The 19464-nt window shown below is 65.4% G+C and overlaps 4 protein-coding genes across 13 annotated transcripts; 3 read left to right on the top strand and 1 right to left on the bottom strand.

Annotated features, from left to right (window-relative positions):
- Positions 1 to 33: 33 nt before the first annotated feature.
- Positions 34 to 4222, bottom strand: CCDC115 (coiled-coil domain containing 115). The gene is given in 7 exon segments (XM_068178321.1): positions 34 to 509; positions 660 to 759; positions 761 to 789; positions 1478 to 1569; positions 1842 to 1945; positions 3650 to 3750; positions 4078 to 4222. Coding segments are annotated over 7 exon segments (621 nt in total). The 5' UTR covers positions 4085 to 4222; the 3' UTR covers positions 34 to 321.
- On the top strand, positions 4222 to 8640 carry IMP4 (IMP U3 small nucleolar ribonucleoprotein 4). The gene is made up of 9 exons (XM_068178322.1): positions 4222 to 4380; positions 4793 to 4901; positions 5264 to 5347; positions 6043 to 6152; positions 6898 to 7030; positions 7632 to 7786; positions 8046 to 8140; positions 8214 to 8284; positions 8367 to 8640. Exons 1-9 carry the CDS (start codon positions 4378 to 4380, stop codon positions 8477 to 8479), a joined length of 873 nt encoding a protein of 290 aa, XP_068034423.1. The 5' UTR covers positions 4222 to 4377; the 3' UTR covers positions 8480 to 8640.
- A 2231-nt stretch (positions 8641 to 10871) lies between these two features.
- Positions 10872 to 14575, top strand: MON1B (MON1 homolog B, secretory trafficking associated). 4 transcript variants are annotated; one of them, XM_068178325.1, is made up of 5 exons: positions 10872 to 11630; positions 11739 to 11985; positions 12427 to 13243; positions 13355 to 13502; positions 14374 to 14575. In XM_068178325.1, exons 1-5 carry the CDS (start codon positions 11076 to 11078, stop codon positions 14554 to 14556), a joined length of 1950 nt encoding a protein of 649 aa, XP_068034426.1. In that variant the 5' UTR covers positions 10872 to 11075; the 3' UTR covers positions 14557 to 14575. The 4 variants fall into 4 exon arrangements, with proteins under 4 accessions (XP_068034426.1, XP_068034425.1, XP_068034427.1 ...); XM_068178324.1 differs by having other exon boundaries at positions 10873 to 11411; positions 11463 to 11985; XM_068178326.1 differs by having other exon boundaries at positions 10874 to 11462; positions 11574 to 11985.
- On the top strand, positions 14494 to 19423 carry LOC137466634 (golgin subfamily A member 6-like protein 4). Of its 7 annotated transcripts, XM_068178329.1 has the most exons (12): positions 15986 to 16021; positions 16266 to 16295; positions 16678 to 16900; positions 17031 to 17105; positions 17676 to 17723; positions 17975 to 18029; positions 18129 to 18218; positions 18306 to 18369; positions 18504 to 18570; positions 18803 to 18857; positions 18939 to 19029; positions 19136 to 19423. In XM_068178329.1, the coding sequence occupies exons 3-11, from the start codon at positions 16687 to 16689 to the stop codon at positions 19024 to 19026; spliced, it is 756 nt and encodes a 251-aa protein (XP_068034430.1). In that variant the 5' UTR covers positions 15986 to 16021; positions 16266 to 16295; positions 16678 to 16686; the 3' UTR covers positions 19027 to 19029; positions 19136 to 19423. The 7 variants fall into 7 exon arrangements, with proteins under 7 accessions (XP_068034431.1, XP_068034435.1, XP_068034432.1 ...); XM_068178330.1 differs by lacking the exons at positions 15986 to 16021; positions 16266 to 16295 and adding an exon at positions 14494 to 14628; XM_068178334.1 differs by lacking the exons at positions 15986 to 16021; positions 16266 to 16295 and adding an exon at positions 14906 to 14929.
- The last annotated feature ends 41 nt before the right edge of the window (positions 19424 to 19464 follow it).

Raw genomic sequence — 19464 nt, forward strand, 5'->3', positions numbered from 1 at the left:
CAGCTGGCACCTGACAGCAGTGACAAATGACCCTGTGGTGGCACCAGGGTGGCTTTATTGGAGGTGGGGACATGGGGGGACCCCCTCTTAGTCACCTGAGGGGCTCGGTGTCACCTGCAAAGTCCCTCAGTGTCACCCACAGGCCTTGGGGACTTGGTGCCACCCACAGGCAGGTGCTGCCGTCCTCTGTCACTGGCGGCAGCTGTGTCACCTGTGAGGGGTCAGCACAGCCCCGCGTCACCTGTGTCCCCGTGGCTCACGGTGTCACCTGTGCTCCCGTGTGTCACCTGCAGACGCGTCCTCGTCGTTCTCGGTGTCCGTTCACGCGGTCACCGAGGTCACTGTGTCACCCTCGGTGTCCTTGCTGTCCCCAGGGGTTCCCGTGGCGCTCTGCCTGTCCCGGCTGTCCCCAGCCAGGTGACGTTTCTGCCCCAGGAGTCGCCGGTACCGGGCGGCCGCAGCTTCCACGGTGGCCTGGAGCTCGGCCACCTCCACAGCCAGCGTCACCCCTGGGGACAGGGGGGACACCGGGGGGACCAAGGAGGTCATGGGGGCCGTGACCTTCAGGCCCTCCCCAGATTTGGGGTGTTCCCCCCATTCTTGGGCCCCTCTGGGTTTGGGGACCTTTGGTGGATTTTGGGGATCCCCCCAGTCCTCACCCCTCTGGAAGCTGCCCTGGGCCTGCCGCAGACTGGGAGGCACCAGGACCCCAAACCAGCCCAGGGGGTCTGGGGGGGGCCGGCTGGGGGCCCCCCCCTTTTTCAGGGGCTCCCCGGCGCTGCCGCAGCCCTGGGGGAGAGAGAAAGGTCAGAGACCCCCAGAACAACTGAGTGACACCCCCAAGCACCCACAGGACCCCTCAGAACCCCCCAGCACCCTTCAGAACCCCCCAACACCCACAGAACCCCCCACAGGACCCCTCAGAACCCCCTCAGCACCCACAGGACCCCTCAGCACCCCCCCAGCACCCACAGGACCCCACAGAACCCCCCCCAGCACCCACAGGACCCCTCAGAACCCCCCCCCAGCACCCACAGGACCCCTCAGCACCCCCCAGCACCCTTCAGAACCCCCCAACACCCACAGGAACCCTCAGAACCCCCACAGGACCCCTCAGCACCCCCCAACACCCACAGGACCCCTCAGAACCCCCACGGGACCCCTCAGAACCCCCCCAGCACCCACAGGACCCCTCAGCACCCGCCAGCACCCACAGGACCCCTCAGAACCCCCACAGGACCCCTCAGAACCCCCCAGCACCCACAGGACCCCTCAGAACCCCCCAACACCCACAGGACCCCTCAGCACCCCCCAGTTCCTCCTCTGCACCCCCAGCCCCCCATGGGTGACATCCCCAGAACCCCCAATCTGTCCCCAGCACCCACTGGGGACCTTCTGGGGACCCCGACACCCAAAGGACCCCCCCCAAGGGACCCCAGAACCCCCCCCCAGGGACCACCCAGCTCCCCCCCCTCACCGTCACCTCCCCCCGGCTGGGGGTCGGGGTCCTCGGGGTCCCCCCCTGTTCCAGGCACCTCCTCGAAGTGGGGGCGTCCCTCTGGGTCCTGCCTGGGGGTGACACCGTGGGGACAGTGTCTCCACCGTTCCTGGTGTCCCTTGGCCACCACAGGGACGTCCCAGCACCCCCCAGTCACCCCCCACACTGGGAACATCGGTGTCACCCCTGTGTCACCTCCCCAAAATGGGGACACCCCTTTGTGTCCCCTCCCGTGTGTCCCCGATGTCCTCGTGTCCCTCCCTGTGTCCCTAATGTCCCAGTATCCCTCCCTGTGTCCCTGCCACCCCCCACTGAGTGTCCCCAATGTCCCAGTGTCCCCCACCTGTGGCACACACGGACCCGGGGCACCATGGTGGCCCCGTACTGCAGGGACGAGACGCGGTGACAGCCCAGGGAGTAACGGGCCTGAGCCAGGGACAGCCACCCCTGCGGGGACATCGGGGACATTGGGGACACGGCATGGGGACAGCCAGCCCTGCGGGGACATTGGGGACACAGCATGGGGACAGCCAGCCCTGCGGGGACATCGGGGACATTGGGGACACGGCATGGGGACAGCCAGCCCTGTGGGGACATTGGGGACATTGGGGACACAGCATGGGCAGCCACCCCTGCGGGGACATTGGGGACATTGGGGACACGGCATGGGGACAGCCACCCCTGTGGGGACATTGGGGACACAGCATGGGGACAGCCACCCCTGCGGGGACATTGGGGACATGGCATGGGGACAGCCACCCCTGCGGGGACATCGGGGACATTGGGGACACGGCATGGGGACAGCCACCCCTGCGGGGACATTGGGGACATTGGGGACACAGCATGGGGACAGCCACCCCTGCGGGGACATCGGGGACATTGGGGACACAGGATGGGGACAGCCACCCCTGCGGGGACATCGGGGACATTGGGGACACGGCATGGGGACAGCCACCCCTGCGGGGACATCGGGGACATTGGGGACACAGGATGGGGACAGCCACCCCTGTGGGGACATTGGGGACACAGCATGGGGACAGCCACCCCTGCGGGGACATTGGGGACATTGGGGACACAGCATGGGGACAGCCACCCCTGTGGGGACATTGGGGACATTGGGGACACAGCATGGGGACAGCCACCCCTGCGGGGACATTGGGGACATTGGGGACACGGCATGGGGACAGCCACCCCTGCGGGGACACTGGGGACATTGGGGACACGGCATGGGGACAGCCACCCCTGCGGGGACATTGGGGACACAGCATGGGGACAGCCACCCCTGCGGGGACATCGGGGACATTGGGGACACAGCATGGGGACAGCCACCCCTGCGGGGACATCGGGGACATTGGGGACACGGCATGGGGACAGCCACCCCTGCGGGGACATCGGGGACATTGGGGACACAGGATGGGGACAGCCACCCCTGTGGGGACATTGGGGACACAGCATGGGGACAGCCACCCCTGCGGGGACATTGGGCCCTGTGGGGACATTGGGGACATTGGGGACACAGCATGGGGACAGCCACCCCTGCGGGGACATCGGGGACATTGGGGACACGGCATGGGGACAGCCACCCCTGTGGGGACATTGGGGACACGGCATGGGGACAGCCAGCCCTGCGAGGACATCAGGGACATTGGGGACACAGCATGGGGACAGCCACCCCTGTGGGGACATTGGGGACACAGGATGGGGACAGCCACCCCTGCGGGGACATCAGGGACATTGGGGACACAGCATGGGGACAGCCACCCCTGTGGGGACATCGGGGACATTGGGGACACGGCATGGGGACAGCCACCCCTGCAGGGACATTGGGGACACAGGATGGGGACAGCCAGGGGCATGGCAGTAGGGACAGTCGCCTGGGGGGACACAGGCGACGCCGTGGCACGTCCCTTTGTGTCCCCACAGTGGGTGACAGGTCCCCCCAGTATGTCCCAGGCCAGGCGGCGTGTCCCCAGCCACGTCCCCACAGCAGGGGACTGTCCCCAGCTGTGTCCCCATGGGGTTGGCACATCCCCTGTAGCAGGTGACACCTGCCAGGTGCGTCCTTGTGGCAGGGGGCACCTCCTCACACGTGTCCCCACGAGGGGTGGCGTGTCCCCCCTGTGTCCCTGCCGTGTCCCCGTGTCCCCTCACCTGCCGCAGGTGCTGCTCCAGCTGCTCCCGCCGCTGCTGCAGCAGCTCCAGCGCCTCCATCACCTCCAGCGCGGCCGCGTCCAGGGACAGCGACAGCGACCCTGCGGTGGGGAGGGGACACGGCTCAGGACCCCAACCAACACCCGGGGGGACACCAGGGGCTCCTCCAGAACCGCCCAGGGACCGGCCCGGTGTCCCCACGGTGTCACCCGTGTCGCCGGGACCCCCCCGCCCCAGGCCCTCAAAGACCCCATATCAAAACTCCCCCAGGCCCCCGGAAACCCGCTCAAAAAACCCTCGGGATCCCTGAGACCCCCAAAACGTTCCGGTCTCCTGGAGACCCCCGAAAAGCCCCCGAGACCCCCACCGAACATCCCCGGGACCCGCAGAGACCCCCGAACCCCGCGGAGCCCCCGGCCCGCCCTCACCGTCCATCGCCGCCCTCACCGCGGCCTCAGGCCCGACCCCGCCTCGTCCAATCGCAGCCCGCCCCGGCACCTCTCGACCAATCAGCGCGCGCAGCAGCCCGGAGGGCGGGGCCTGCGTGAGGGCCGGCAGCGCAGCGGGGTGAAGCCGACCCGGCCGCCATCTTGAGTGAGGGGGCAGCGTTTTCCTCGCCTTTCCGGCAGCACCGCGCGCTCCCATTGGTCCACCGGCGCTCGGCCAATGGGAGGCGGCGGTGCTGGGAGGTGCCGGCGTGTGAGGAGCGGAGCGGAGCGACCGCGACCATGGTGAGGGGCGCGGGGGGTTGGGTCGGTGGTCCCGTGTCCCCGTCGTGTCCCCCATCCCTCAGTGGTGCCTCTGGCCTCGCCTCCGTGTCCCTCATCCCTCAGTGGTGCCTCCGGCCTCGCCTCGGTGTCCCCCATCCCTCAGTGGTGCCTCTGGCCTCGCCTCCGTGTCCCCCATCCTCTCATTTCCGTGCCCCCCACAACGGGCCCAGTGTCCCCGTATCCCCCCTCACGCGTCCCTCACTCTGTGTCCGCTGTCCCCCCCCATGTCCCCTCGCTGTCCCCGCTGTCCCCCATCCCTCGATGCCGCCCCCTCAGCGCCCCCATCCTCTCGTGTCCCCACCGGGCCCTTCCCCGCACCCCCCCCCCCCGTGTGTCACCGCCGGTGTCACCTCTGTCCGTCCCCGTGTGGCAGCTGCGGCGCCAGGCCCGGGAGCGCCGGGAGTACCTGCAGCGCCGAGCCAGGGAGCAGCAGCAGCAGCGGCAGCGGGAGCGCAGGGAGAGCCTGCGGCGGGCGCTCGACGGTACCGGAGCACGGGGAGGGGGCGACAGAGGGGCTGGGAGGGGGGAAAAGAGCGGCGAGAGGGGTGAAGAGGGACCGGGAGGGATTTTGGGGGGGGTTACAGGGGGTTTGGGAGGAGTTAAGAAGAGATTCCAGGGGTTTGAAAAGGGGGTTGGGGGCGGCAGAGGAGTTTTGGAGGAGTTGAGGGGGGCAGAGAGGAGTTTGAGGGGTGCTGGGGGAGGTTTGGGGGGTGTTAAAGAGGAGTTAAGAGGGGACATGGGGGTGCTGCGGGCCCAGGGGGTTATTGGGGCTGGGGGTACTGGAATGGGGAGGGTTGGGGGTCCTGTCTGAGCCCCCCTCCCCGTTTCTCTCTCTCCCCCCCAGAGAATCGGCTGCTGCCCACGGAGCTGCGGCACGAGGCGCTGGCCCTGCAGAAGGAGCTCGAGTTCGACTTCCAGGCACCGGGGGGTGAGAGGGACCCCCAAATTTGGTGGGAGGGACCCCCAAATTGGGGTGGGAGGGTGGAGAGATGGGACCCCCAAGTTGGAGGTGATTGGAATTTCCAAACCCGGGGGTGGGGGACCGGCAAGACCCTTGTGTTTGAGCTGGACCCCAAAATGGGGAGAGGGGAATCCTGGGACAGGAGGGAGGCAATGCCAAAAAAAAAAAAGCTAGAAAAAGAGACTGGCCTCATTTTTAGGAGTTCCTCCAAATTCTTTGTGCGTTTATAAATTCCCCAGATAAGATTAAATTCACCCCAAAAACGAGTGAGGGGTTGCACCAACACCCACAGTCTTGTGGGTTTATAAATTCCCCAGATAAGATTAAATTCACCCCAAAAACGAGTGAGGGGTTGCACCAACACCCACAGTCTTGTGGGTTTATAAATTCCCCAGATAAGATTAAATTCACCCCAAAAACGAGTGAGGGGTTGCACCAACACCCACAGTCTTGTGGGTTTATAAATTCCCCAGATAAGATTAAATTCACCCCAAAAACGAGTGAGGGGTTGCACCAACACCCACAGTCTGGGCTGCACCCCAAATCTGGGCCTCGTTCCCCCAAAATCCCCCCAGAATCCAGGCTCCGAATGACCCCAATGACCCTGGGGTGGGTGTGGCTGGGAGTGGAGGGGGCGTGGCCTGACAAAGCCCCGCCCCCAGAGACAGGTGACAGCCAGGATGACGAGTACAGGTGGGCGGGGCTGGAGCCCCCCAAGGTGATGGTGACGACCTCACGTGACCCCAGCGCCCGCCTGCGGCTCTTTGCCAAGGTGGGCGTGGCCAGGTTTGGGTGTGGTCTGGGGTGGGTGGGGCTGGGGTTTTGGGTGTGGCTCTGAGGTGGGTGGGGCCCAGCCTTAGGGCCCTGACCCCACCCTGTGCGGCCGCACCTATGGGGGTGTGGCTTCAAGCAGGGGTGGGTGTGGTTGGGCAGTAGGAGGGGCTTGCTTGGCCCCACCCCTTGTCCAGAGCCAATGGTGGACAGTAAAACCTATAGGAGTGGGAGGAGCCTATGTGGGTGGGGCCTGAAAGTGGGCATGGCTCTTAGTGACGATTTGGGGGATATGGAGGAGGTGATTTGGGGGACACGGGGGTGATTTGGGGGACATGGAGGAGGTGATTTGGGGGACATGGAGGAGGTGATTTGGGGGACACAGGGGGGTGATTTGGGGGACATGGGGAGGTGATTTGGGGACATGGAGGAGGTGATTTGGGGGACATGGAGGAGGTGATTTGGGGACATGGAGGAGGTGATTTGGGGGACATGGAGGAGGTGATTTGGGGGACATGGAGGAGGTGATTTGGGGGACACGGGGAGGTGATTTGGGGGACACGGAGGAGGTGATTTGGGGGACATGGAGGAGGTGATTTGGGGGACACAGGGGGGTGATTTGGGGGACGAGGAGGGGGTGATTTGGGGGACACGGGGACGCTGTAATGGCACAAGTGGGGGGAACGCTGGGTGAAGGGCTGACACAGACAGGGCGTGGCTCAGTGTCCCCGTGTCCCTGTCCCCAGGAGCTGTGCCTGCTGCTGCCGGGGGCTCGCCGCATGAACCGGGGCCGTGCCGAGCTGGGCGCCCTGGTGGGGGCGTGCCGGGCCGCGGGGGTCACCGACCTTCTGGTGCTGCACGAGACCCGCGGGCGGCCCGGTCAGTGCCAGGCGGGGCTGGGCTCACCTTTTGGGGTCTCTGCTTGGAGGGGAGGGGCTGAGGGCGATGCCTTGGGAAGGCTGAGCTGGAACAGAGGTAGACAGAATTAATTAATAAAGCAGGGATTTATTAAAAGGATCTTCTCAATGGATCCACCTTGGGCAGCACAAAAACCCAGCCAGGGCTGCACCCAAGATGAACCAAAATGGTCCCAAAATGGACAACCAGTCACAGGGTCTCACACTTTTATAGTTCTGCTCCATTTGCACACTGGAGTTCATTGTCCCATTCCAGCTTTAGCCCATGCAGTCCCATCCTGCTTGTTTTCCTCTCTCCAGCCCACGGTGTTTGTGCTCCTGGGCTGAGGTTTGGATCATTTGTCCTTGGTCCCAGCTGGAGAAGGAATTGTTTTGTCTCCCTGCTCTGTGCAGAGAGCTCAGCATCCCCTCATGTGAAGCCCAGATCCACGCACTAAAGCAGCAGAGAATGTGAAAAATAGAAATACTAAAAATAGAAAAGCTAAAGAGAGTGGGTGGGGCTAATCCCAAGGGGGTGTGGCCTGCTTCTGGGTGTGTCCTGATCAAGCCCCACCCCCCCCCAGATGGGCTGACCGTGTCCCACCTGCCCCACGGCCCCACTGCCCACTTCACCCTGAGCGGGGCCGTGCTGCGCCAGGAGGTCGGGGGGCTCGGGGGGGCCCCGCTGGCCGCCCCCCACCTGCTGCTGCTGCGTCTGGATTCCACTCTGGGAAAAAGGGTACGGCCGGGGGGGGGGGGGCGTGGGGGGGACAGGAGGGGAAAGGGGGACACCCACCTGGGGGGATGTGAGGCATGGAGAATATCGGGGGGCAGCGGGGGACAGAGGGAGAAATGGGGACACACGCCTGGGGGGATGTGAGGGGATACAGAGGGGAATTTGGGGTACATGGAGGAGGAAATGGGGACCCTGGGGAGGAGCACGGGAGGTCCCGGGGTGGGCTGACCCCATCCCTGACCCCATCCCTGCTCCCGCTTAGGTCGGGACCATCCTGAAGCACCTGTTCCCTGTTCCCCGTCCCGACAGCCGCCGCGTGGTGACCTTCGCCAACGAGGATGACGTCATTTTAGTGCGGTGGGTGACACGTGGGGACACGGGGACGCGGGCAGACCCTCCCCCGGGCTCCTCTGACCCCCCCTCCCCACAGGAACCACGTGTACCGGCGCCGGGGACGGACGGTGGAGCTGGAGGAGGTGGGACCCCGCTTCCAGCTGAGGCGTGAGTGTCCCCTGCTGTCCCCCAAAAGGCTCCCCCCGTGTCCCTAAATGTCCCAACAACCCCTTCCCGTGTCGCCCCCCAGCCTACCTGATCCGCCTGGGGACCCTGGAGCAGGGGGACGCGGCCGACGTGGAGTGGCGCTGGCACCCGTACACGGCCACGGCCCCCAAGCGCCGCCTGCTCAGCGCCACCTGAGCCCCCCAGGACCCCCCCGAGCACCTGGAGAGCGCCCCCGGGAGGGGCCCACCTGCACACCTGAGACCACCTCGGCAGCTGAGCCCCCTCTGGACTCCCCCAGGCACAGCTGGGTCTCTCACAATCAGTTTTTATTTGTCATAATAAATCGGTTTTGTCTATATTGGGCCCGGTAAGGATCAGCCGGGTTCCGCTGCAGCCTCTCCTCTGTGGGAGGGGGCCCGAGGATCCGGACCCCCCCTCACACCCGGGACCACTCGGCCGGGGGTCCCGCGGGCCCTTGGGCTTCCCGATGCGGAAGTTAAACCCTGGGGGGACGAGCAGGGCGGGTCAGTGATGGGGGGGCTGGACATTGATGTCCCCCCTGAACCCCCCCCGGGACCCCCAGACACCGAGAGACCCCCCCCAGGACACCAGGGACCGCCCCATGCTCACCCAGGCAGGGGCCACTGCCGGTGTCTGCGGGGGGGGGTCACAACCTCGTAGGCGCCGTCCGTGGGGCTGGGGGAACCTGAGGGGCACACCGGGGTCACAACTATGGGTGCTGGGCACCCCTGAGCCCCCCCAAACCTGGGGGACCCCCCCCCACTCACCTGCCGGGCTGGGCGAGGGCCGGCGCACGGGGCTGCCCGGCAGCGAGCACGTGCCCGAGGGGGCGGGGTCTCGCCCGAACGGGGCGTGGTCTCTTCCCAAAGGGGAGGGGCCTCGCCCTGCGGCTCCGCCCCCCCGGCGGGGCTTGTTGACCACGGCGTAGGTGACATCCATGGCGGGGGGCGCGGGGGGCTCGGCCGGCACCGAGACGCTCCTGGGGGCAGGGGAGGGGCGGCGAGGGAGGGGACACCTGGCCGGGTCACCTGTCCCCGCGGGGAGTACTCACCTGAGCAGCGTGGGCCGCAGAGCCCGACGGGCGACGGCGTCCTGGTACAGGGGGGACTGCGGAGGCAGAGGGTCACCTGCGGCCCCCCAAACGGGGGCTGCCGGAGCTCCCGCGTCCCCCGCAAACCTCTCGGGGCCCCCCGAGCTCTTTGGGGTCCCCCCACGACCGGCCGGGTCTCTTCTTTCACTTCCCCTTTCCGGGGGCAGGAAGTGCTGCGGCCGCCCTCGTGCCCCCACCCCGCCCCGGATGCCCGCGGCCCCCCGAGCTCCGGGCTGGCCCCCCGAGCTCCGGGCTGGCCCCCCACCCCCTCCACAACAGCACCGGGGTCCCGCTCTCACCTGGGCCCCGCGGGCCAGGCTGAGGTGGCCGGGGGGCGGTGGAGGTGCCATGAGGGTCCGGGGTGGGGGTCTCAGTTGTGTGGGGCACCGAGGGGACCTGGGGGGTTTTCAGTGCCCCGGGCCCCGCCCCCGGCTGGAGCCCTGCCCCTGGGCTGGAGCCTAAAGCTCCCCTGGGAATTCCCTGTGGCGCTTTGGGGGGGCTCCTGGGGGTCCCTGTGGACACTGCAGGGGCTGTTCTGGGGCTCTCTGCGGCTTCTTAGGGTACCTATAGCCCTGCAGCGAGCCTGGGGGGGCTCTATAAACCCTACAGAGCCTCTGTAGAGATTTTGGGTGTCCTTATGGACCCTAAAGGGTCCCCTAAATCTCTTTGGGGGTGCCTGTAGAGCTTCTGGGGTCCCCTGAGGCCGCCCTGTGGCTCCCTGAGCTCACCTGGGAGGCGCTACAGGCGCTGCGGGGCCGTGCAGGGGGGGGGTCCCACGGCCTCCGGGGCGCCCCCAGACATTGAGGGGACCCCTATGGCCCTGGGGGGCGGGGCCAGGCTCCTATAGCCCCCATAGGGATCCCTCTGGCCCCGCCCCTCGTCACGAGGCTGCGTCCCGGCCCCGCCCCCGTGTGACGTCATGCAAGAAGGGGGTGGAGCGGGAGAACCCGCCAAAAGAGGCGTCGCTCCTTAGGCCCCGCCCCGCGCTCGCTGATTGGCGGGCGCGCGGCGGCCGCGCCCCCTCCCTCAGCGCCGCGCGGTGATTGGTGGGGGCGACGGCGCGGTGACGTCACGGGGCGCGCGGCGCGGCGGCCCCGGAAGCGGCGGTGGCGGCGGGAGCGGGAGCGCGGCCGGTGAGCGCGCGCGGGGCGGGGACAGCGCGGGGGAGGGGCCAGAGGGGCGGGCACTGATTGGGGCGGGGCCTGGCGAGGGGCGGGGCCAGGTGGGGAGGGGGCGGCCCGGGGGCGATCTCGCCGGTGGGTGGGACTTTGTGAGGGGGTGGGGCGGCTCCTGGGCGTGGCTAAAGTGCACGGGGGCGGGGCTTACCCTTTGGGGGCGTGGTTTCGCTACAGGGGCGTGGCCAGAGAGGCACGTGTTGGGTGTTCCGGCGTGAGCCTCGGTGGGGGCGTGGCTTCATGACAGGGGGCGTGGCCTAGGCGAAGACCACCAGGGCTGGGATTTACTGAGCGCGACTGGAGGTGTGGCCACAAGGTGTGGATTAGGGGTGGGGTGTGGCTGGTGGAGCCACGCCCCTGGTGACCCCACCCCGCCTCCCCCACAAGTGCCAGCGCCCAGGACCCCTGGCCCCGCCCTTGGTGAGGGCAGGGTGGGGCAGGGCGGGGCTGTTCAGGTGCGCAGGCACCGCCCCGGCGCTCCCTGCGGGTCACAGGTGAGGCAGAGATGGAGCCGGGGAGGACAGCGGACACGGCGTCCCCGAGCTGTCACCACAGTGGGGAGGATGAGGAGGAAGATGTGACAGCAGTGGCAGCCATGACATCATCCGTGTGTCACCCTGCTGAGAATGAGGAGGAGGACGACAAGGAGGTGGCAGCATTGGTGACAGCCACGGTGTCCCTGGGGTGCCACCCCAGTGAGGAGGAGGAGGAGGAGGAGGAGGTGGCAGTGGCCGTGACATCCCAAGGTGGGCCGTGTGGCGGGGAGGAGGATGTGGTGACAGCGGTGACAGCAGAAACAGCCACAGGGTCCCAGGGCTGTCATCCCGGTGAGGAGGAGGAGGTGACCACAGCAGGGACATCTCTGGGGTGTCCCCCACTCGGGGATGAGGAGGTGACCACAGCGGTGACATCGGCAGTGACATCCCCGGGCGTTCAACCCAGTGAGGAGGAGATGACCATGGCAGCAACGTCCGCAGCACGTCCTCCTGTAGGGGATGACGAGGAGGTGACAGCAGCAGTGACATCCCCAGTGTGTCACCCCGGTGAGGAAGAGGAGGAGGTGACGGCGGCGGTGACATCCCCAGTGTGTCACCCCGGTGAGGAAGAGGAGGAGGTGACGGCGGCGGTGACATCCCCAGTGTGTCACCCTGGTGAGGAAGAGGAGGAGGTGACGGCGGCGGTGACGGCAGCGGCGGCCACGTCGGCGCTGGGCGGGCGGCGCGGCGCGGACGAGGACGTGGCGGCCGCGGGCTGGCGAGCGCGGCGCAAACACGTGTTCGTGCTCAGCGAGGCCGGGAAGCCGATCTACTCCCGGCACGGCAACGAGGAGGCGCTGGCGGCCACCATGGGTGTCATGATGGCCCTCGTGTCCTTCATCCAGAGCGGCGGCAACGCCATCCGTGCCATCTGCTCCGGTACGGGGCCAGCGGGCGGTGGACACGGAACCCCCAAATTGACACAGACACACCAGTGGGTAACCCCAAACTTGCACAGCCCCGCCCCCAGGTAGCCCTGAAGCGGCCCCCACAGGTAGAGCCATCCCTGCTCCAAACAGCCCCCTCCAAACACAACATCCCACCCCCAAAACCACCTCTCCCAGGTACAGCTGAATCTACCAAATCAGCCTGCCCAGGTGCAACCAGCCCCCCTAAACTCTCTTCCCTCCTAAACCCCTTCCTGGGTCCTACCACCCCCCCCCAAAAAAACCTTCTTTGGCACAGCCACTCTCCAAAAACAACACCCCCCAAAACAACACCCGCCCAGGTACATCTGCCTGCCCCCAAACCACCATTCCCCCGACTCCTTCCGTGTCCTCCCGCCCCGTGTGACCGCCGTGTCCCCTCTCTCCCCCGCAGAGGACCGCACGCTGGTGTTTGAGCAGCGGGGCCCGCTGCTGCTGGTGTCGGTGTCCCGCACGCGGCAGTCGGCGGCGCAGCTGCGGCGGGAGCTGGCCTTCGTGCACGAGCAGATCCTGTCGCTGCTGACCCGCGGGGGCATCGCCCGCGTCTTCGCTCGACGCCGCGGCTTCGACCTGCGCCGGCTGCTGGCGGGCGCCGAGGCCGTGCTGGACCGGCTGCTCTGCGGGGCCGCGGCCGACGGGCGGCTGCTGCTGGGGGCCGCTCGCTGCCTGCCCCTGCCCGGGGGGCTCCGCCGCGCCGTGTCCGGGGCCCTGCGCCGGGCCGCCGCCGCCGCCCGCCCCGCGCCCGCCCTGGCCGTGCTGGCGGCTCGGGGCCGCCTGGTGACGGCGGCGCGGCAGCGGGCGCTGGCCGAGGGCGGGCGGCTCTGCGCCAGCGACCTCCACCTGCTGCTCAACCTGCTGGGCGGCGGGGCTGGCGCGGGGGCGGGCGAGGTGTGGACCCCCGTGTGCTTGCCCCGTTTCAACCCCGACGGGTACTTCTACGCGTACGCGGCGCGGCTGGGCGAGGAGGAGGAGGAAGGCGTGACGCTGATCCTGCTGTCCACGGAGCGAGAGGGATTCTACGCGGCGGCCGCGTGCCGGCGGCAGCTGGAGGACACGCTGCGGGCGCAGGGCTGGCTGGCCGAGCTGGCGGCGGCCGTGCGAGGGGGAGCGGGGTACGGCCCCTCCCGCCCCGGCGCCCCCGAGCTCCGGCACTTCCTCTACAAACCCTTGGAAGGGCCGGAGGAGATGCAGCAGCTGCCGCAGTTCACCAGGTGGGCGGGGATGGGGGGCACACCACAGAATTGGGGGGGTGGGGGTGTCCCTGAACTTCACCTGACGCCCGTGTCCCCCTTCCCTCACCTGGGGGACTTCCCTGGCTGCAGCCCCGAGCTGGAGGAGCCCTACACCAGCGAGGAGGAGCAGCACCGGCTCTTCGACCTGTACCACTACCTGCACAGCCGTGTGCACAGCCCGCACCGGCCCCTGCGCCTGCTCTACCACGTGGCTGAGAAGGAAACGCTGCTGGCCTGGGTGAGCCGCGGGGAAGGAGCCGTCAGCAGGGCCCAGAGCCAACAGCGCGCGTTAGCGCTGTCGTGAGAAGATTCCGGAGTTAGTGGGGGTCACTGGCTGGTGGTGCTGTCAGTAGATTCCGCAGTTAGTGGGATGTGGTGTCCCACAGTGGATCCCACAATTGACGGGATGCTCGGTGGCAGTGCCGTCAGTAAGTCCCACAGTTAATGGGATGATCGATGGCAGTGCTGTCAGTAAATCCCACAATTGATGGGATGTTCACTGGCAGTGCCATCAGTAAATCCCACAGTTAATGGGATGATCGATGGCAGTGCTGTCAGTAAATCCCAATATTAACGGGATGTTTACTGGCAGTGCCGTCAGTAAATCCCACAGTTAACGGGATGTTCACTGGCAGTGCTGTCAGTAAATCCCACAATTAACGGGATGTTCACTGGCAGTGCTGTCAGTAAATCCCACAATTGACGGGATGTTCACTGGCAGTGCCGTCAGTAAATCCCAATATTAACGGGATGTTCACTGGCAGTGCTATCAGTAAATCCCACAATTAACGGGATGATCGATGGCAGTGCTGTCAGTAAATCCCAATATTAACGGGATGTTCACTGGCAGTGCTGTCAGTAAATCCCACAGTTAACGGGATGATCGATGGCAGTGCTGTCAGTAAATCCCAATATTAACGGGATGTTCACTGGCAGTGCTGTCAGTAAATCCCAATATTAACGGGATGATCGATGGCAGTGCCGTCAGTAAATCCCACAGTTAACGGGATGATCGATGGCAGTGCTGTCAGTAAATCCCAATATTAACGGGATGTTCACTGGCAGTGCTGTCAGTAAATCCCGCAGTTAACAGGCGTGGGTTCCCACAGGTGACCAGCAAGTTCGAGCTGTACAGCTGCTTCAGCCCGCTGGTGACGAAGGCGGGCGCCATCGCCGTGCTGACCAAGCTGCTGCGCTGGCTCAAGAAGGAGGAGGACTGGCTGTTCATCCGCTACCCGGCACCGTTCTGCGCCGCGCCCGCGCGCCCCGAGGGGCCCGAGCCCGAGGGCTGACAATAAACACTGAGACCCCGGGGAGAGTCCTGAGTCCGGGGGGACTGGGGGTGAGGGGACATGGCCTGAGGGGTGAGGGGACAGGGGACATCCTGAGGGGTGAGGGGACAGCCTGAGGGGTGAGGGGACAGAGGGACATCCTGAGGGGTGAGGGGACAGCCTGAGGGGTGAGGGGACAGGGGAAATCCTGAGGGGTGAGGGGACAGGGGACATCCTGAGAGGTGAGGGGACAGCCTGAGGGGTGAGGGGACAGAGGACATCCTGAGGGGTGAGAGGACAGGGGACATCCTGAGGGGTGAGGGGACAGCCTGAGGGGTGAGGGGACAGGGGACATCCTGAGGGGTGAGGGGACAGAGGGGACATGGCCTGAGGGGTGAGGGGACAGGGGACATGGCCTGAGGGGTGAGAGGACAGGGGACATCCTGAGGGGTGAAGGGACAGAGGGGACATCCTGAGGGGTGAGAGGACAGGGGACATCCTGAGGGGTGAGAGGACAGGGGACATCCTGAGGGGTGAGGGGACAGAGGGACATGCTGAGGGGTGAGGGGACAGAGGACATCCTGAGGGGTGAGGGGACAGGGGACATCCTGAGGGGTGAGGGGACAGAGGACATCCTGAGGGGTGAGGGGACAAGGGACATCCTGAGGGGTGAGGGGACAGGGGACATCCTGAGGGGTGAGGGGACATCCTGAGGGGACAAGGGACATCCTGAGGGGTAACAGGATGGCAGGGACACAGCCTGAGGGGCGAGGGGATGAAGGAAATGGGGAGATGAGACGAGAACAGCGACAGAGAAGGGAGAAAAGGGAACCAAAAATGAGAGGAATGCAGGAGAGAAAATGGGGAGAAAACCTGAAAGAAAAGGTGGGTAAGAGCAGACAGAAAAGAAGGGAAATGGGACAGAAAAGAGAGAGATGAGGGGACAGAAATCAGTGGGAAAACACGTGAGGAAACGGTGGGAAAATGTGACAGGAAGGGCTGGAAGAAGTGACAAGAAATGGAGGGCAAAAATAGACGGGAAAGGGAGCAGAAAAAAGGGAAGAGAATATGATGGAAGAAGTGACAGATTGGGGGTGAAAAGGCGACAGAAAGACGTCAGGAAGGGAGAGAAACAGCTGGAAAAGGGGACAAAAATTTAGGCAAAGGGTGGATGGAAAATGGTGGGAAGATGTGAGGGGGAAAGGTTGAAAAATGTGAGAGGAAAAGGGTGGGAAAACATGAGGGAAAAAGGTGGGGAAATGTGAGTCCAAAAAGTGGGAAAATAGAAGGGTAATGGCATGAAAATGAGGGGGAGAAGGCAGGAAAACATGAAGGGGAAGGGTGGGAAAAATTAGGGAAAAAAGCAGGAAAATGTGAGTGGGAAAAGGCGGGAAAACGTGAGGGGGAAAAGGGCGGGAAAACGTGAGGGGGAAAAAGGGAGGGAAAACGTGAGGGGAAAAAGGCGGGAAAACGTGAGGGGGAAAAGGTGGGAAAACGTGAGGGGAAAAAGGCGGGAAAACGTGAGGGGAAAAAGGCGGGAAAACATGAGGGGAAAAAGGGAGGGAAACGTGAGGGGAAAAGGGCGGGAAAACGTGAGGGGAAAAAGGGCAGGAAAACGTGAGGGGAAAAGGGCAGGAAAACGTGAGGGGGGAAAAGGGGGGAAAAGGTGAGGGGGAAAAGGCGGGAAAAGGTGAGGGGGAAAAGGCGGGAAAACGTGAGAGAATGGGAAGGAGAGGAGCTGAGAAAGCTGCAGAAAGAAGGTGAGGGGAAATGGGGGATGAAAAGGGACAAAATGTAAGGACACGAGACAGAAGAGTGTGGAAAGGGGACTGTAAAGAGGGTGTTTATGGCAGAAAATGGAGCAAGAGGGGAAAGGACTGGACAGGGAAATGAGGGGCAGAAATGGAAGGGACAGAGGCGGCAGGAACTGGAGGAAGGAGGTGACAGGAATGGGAGAAACCCTGGAGAAAAGAGATAAGGAGGGAGGAAATGGTGAAATGTGACAGAAAATGTGGGGCTGAGGGTGGGAAAAGGGGAACTAAGAAGATGACTAAGGCGACAGGAGGGGACAAGCCAGTGCCCACCATCATCATCCCCAGTGTCCCCTTCATGTACCCCTATGTCCCCACCGTGTCCCTCCAGGCTGCAGTGATGGACCTGGACCCACGCAGCGAGGGGCTCTACGGCCAAGACCCCCCAAGACCACCGTGTGTCCCAGTGTCCCCCCGCCCCAGGGACAAAGTGGTCTCGGGTGTCCCCAAGAGAGTCAGTGTCCCTGTGTCCCGCCCAGTTCCCCCCTCAGGTCCCCCTGGGGGGATCCCACAGCTGGAGGTGCTGCTGAAGCAGGTGCACAGCCTGCAGAAAGGTGAGTGTGAGGACCCCCGTGTTCCCCCCATATTCCCATGTCCCACATGTCCTCCTATGCTCCCTCATGTGCCTGCCACGTCCCCCTGTGTCCCACATGTCCCCTCTGTCCGTCCCACCGTGTCCCACAGTCCGCGAGGCCACGGCACAGGAGCTGGTGAAGGCACAAGACCGCAGTGAGGGGTTGCGCCAGCACCTGGAGCAGCGTGAGTCACCTGGGGGGAACACTGAGGGGTCTGGAGGGGGACACTGAGAGGTTTGGGGAGTCCCTGAGGGGTCTGGAGGGGGACACAGAGAGGTTTGGGGAGTCCCTGAGGGGTCCGGAGGGGGACACTGAGAGGTTTGGGGAGTCCCTGAGGGGTCTGGAGGGGGACACAGAGAGGTTTGAAGGATCCCTGAGGGGTCCGGAGGGGGACATTGAGAGGTTTGGGGAGTCCCTGAGGGGTCTGGAGGGGGACACAGAGAGGTTTGAAGGATCCCTGAGGGGTCCGGAGGGGGACATTGAGAGGTTTGGGGAGTCCCTGAGGGGTCTGGAGGGGGACACAGAGAGGTTTGAAGGATCCCTGAGGGGTCTGGAGGGGGACACTGAGAGGTTTGAAGGATCCCTGAGGGGTCTGGAGGGGGACACTGAGAGGTTTGGGGAGTCCCTGAGGGGTCTGGAGGGGGACACTGAGAGGTTTGGGGACACAGACAGGGGTCTGTGTTGGGTGGTGTGTAGGGATCCGGAGGAGTTTGTGGGGACAGAGGGCTCTGAGCTCATTTCCCCCTCCCCACAGTGGAGCAGCGCAAGGAGGCACTGGAGAGGTCCTGGCAGCAGGTGCAGGGTGAGCCCAGGGGGCCCTGGGGGTCTTTGGGCACCCCCCAAAACCTCCCCTGATGCCCCCTGAACCTCTGACCCCCCTTGACCCCCATGATTCCCTGACCCTGGTGGCCCCTCCTGACTCCCCCAGAGGGGTTGGGACCCCCCACACAGAGGGACGCCCTTGGCCCCTGTGACCCCCTGACCCCTCTGACCACCCTGATCCCCCTGACCTCGACCCCTGAGCGCCCCTGTGACCCCCACGGACCCCCCCAGCGTCACTGCAGAGAGCGCAGCTGCAAGGGAAGGAGGTGGAGGCCAAAGGTCAGAGGTGAGTGGGAACACCTGTGACCCTCCTCAACCTCACCTGTGCCCATGTGACCCCCACCCCCCAAAACACACCTGGTGCCCCCTGACCCCCCCCCCGCAGGCGCTGCGGGCTCTGCCTGGAGCAGCAGCAGGATCTGGAAGGGACAAAGCAGCAGTGGAAGCAGCTGAAGCACCTGCGCCGGGGACACAGGTGGGGCTGGGGGGCACAGGTGGGGCTGGGGGTGGCACCAGGTGAGCCACACAGGTCATGTGTCACCCCGTGTCCCCTCACGCCCAGGTGGCAGCACTGCCAGCAGCTCGAGGCCATCATGGAGGAGCTCAAGCACCTGCACGTCACACACGTGAGCCCCGGGCTGGGGTCCCTTACTCACCTGGGGGTCCCTCACACACCTGGGTGCCCTGGCACACCCTGGGATCACGCGCACCACCCCCTCCCCCCCATCATGTCCCCCCTCCCACCCCTGTCCCCCCACAGGCTCCGGCCCACCTGGAGGCTGAACTGGTGCAGCTGGAGAAGATGGAGGAGAAGTGGCTGAGCTGGGGTGAGCCCCTGACACCTGAGTGACCCCCCAGGACCCCTCTCAGGCACCTGAGGGACGCCCTTGGACACCTCAGTGACCTCTGCCAGCACCTGAGTGACCTCCTGACTGACCCTGGGCCACCTGAGCCCCTCTCCCACAAGCCCCTGGGTGACCCCCGCCCCCCGGACACCTGAGCCCCCTCAAACCCAGGTGTGTCCCCTTGGGCTGACCAGTGTCCCCCCCCCTTGCCCAGAGCGCCGCGTGATGGACACCGAGGAGCAGCTGGGCCCAGAGGCACCTGTGCTCAGGTGAGTGCCCAGCTCTGGCCCCGCCCCCTCAAAGGTGACCCTGCCCACTCAGTCCCCACCCCCTAACCCCCATTCTTGCAGCCGATTGGTGCAGCAGGACCAGGAGGGGGGCGGAGCGACAGCTGGAGGTGGAGCTGGGCCGGCAGCAGCTGAGCCTGAGGTGCCGTGACAGGTGTGTGACCCCTGGGACAGGTGTGGGACAGGTGTGGCCCTGTCACCTGGGCCCCTCCAGGCCCCACCCACCTCTGGCCCCACCCATTTTCTGGCTCCGCCCCCAGGTTGGCAGAGGAGCTGCAGCAGCTGCAGCGCCCCCTGGAGGCTCGCCCAGAGTGATGGGCACAAGATGGACGCAGCCCATGGGACGCCCGTGGCACCTGTGGGACACCTCTGCGTGTTACCTGCGGGCCACCTGTGTCCTGCCATGTTCTCATGCCCCCCACTCCCCATCGTCCTCCCTGCCATGTCCCCCTCAGGTCCCCAAAGCTCCCCCATGTCCCCCAGTCCCCTCAAGTTCCCCCCATCCTCCCCGTATTCCCCAATTGTCCCTCATGTCCCCATTTCCCCCAATGGCCCCCATGTCCCTCCATGTCCCCATGTGTCCCACAAC

The sequence above is a fragment of the Anomalospiza imberbis genome, unplaced genomic scaffold (assembly GCF_031753505.1).
Source record: "Anomalospiza imberbis isolate Cuckoo-Finch-1a 21T00152 unplaced genomic scaffold, ASM3175350v1 scaffold_338, whole genome shotgun sequence".
Taxonomy (NCBI): Eukaryota; Metazoa; Chordata; class Aves; order Passeriformes; family Viduidae; genus Anomalospiza; species Anomalospiza imberbis.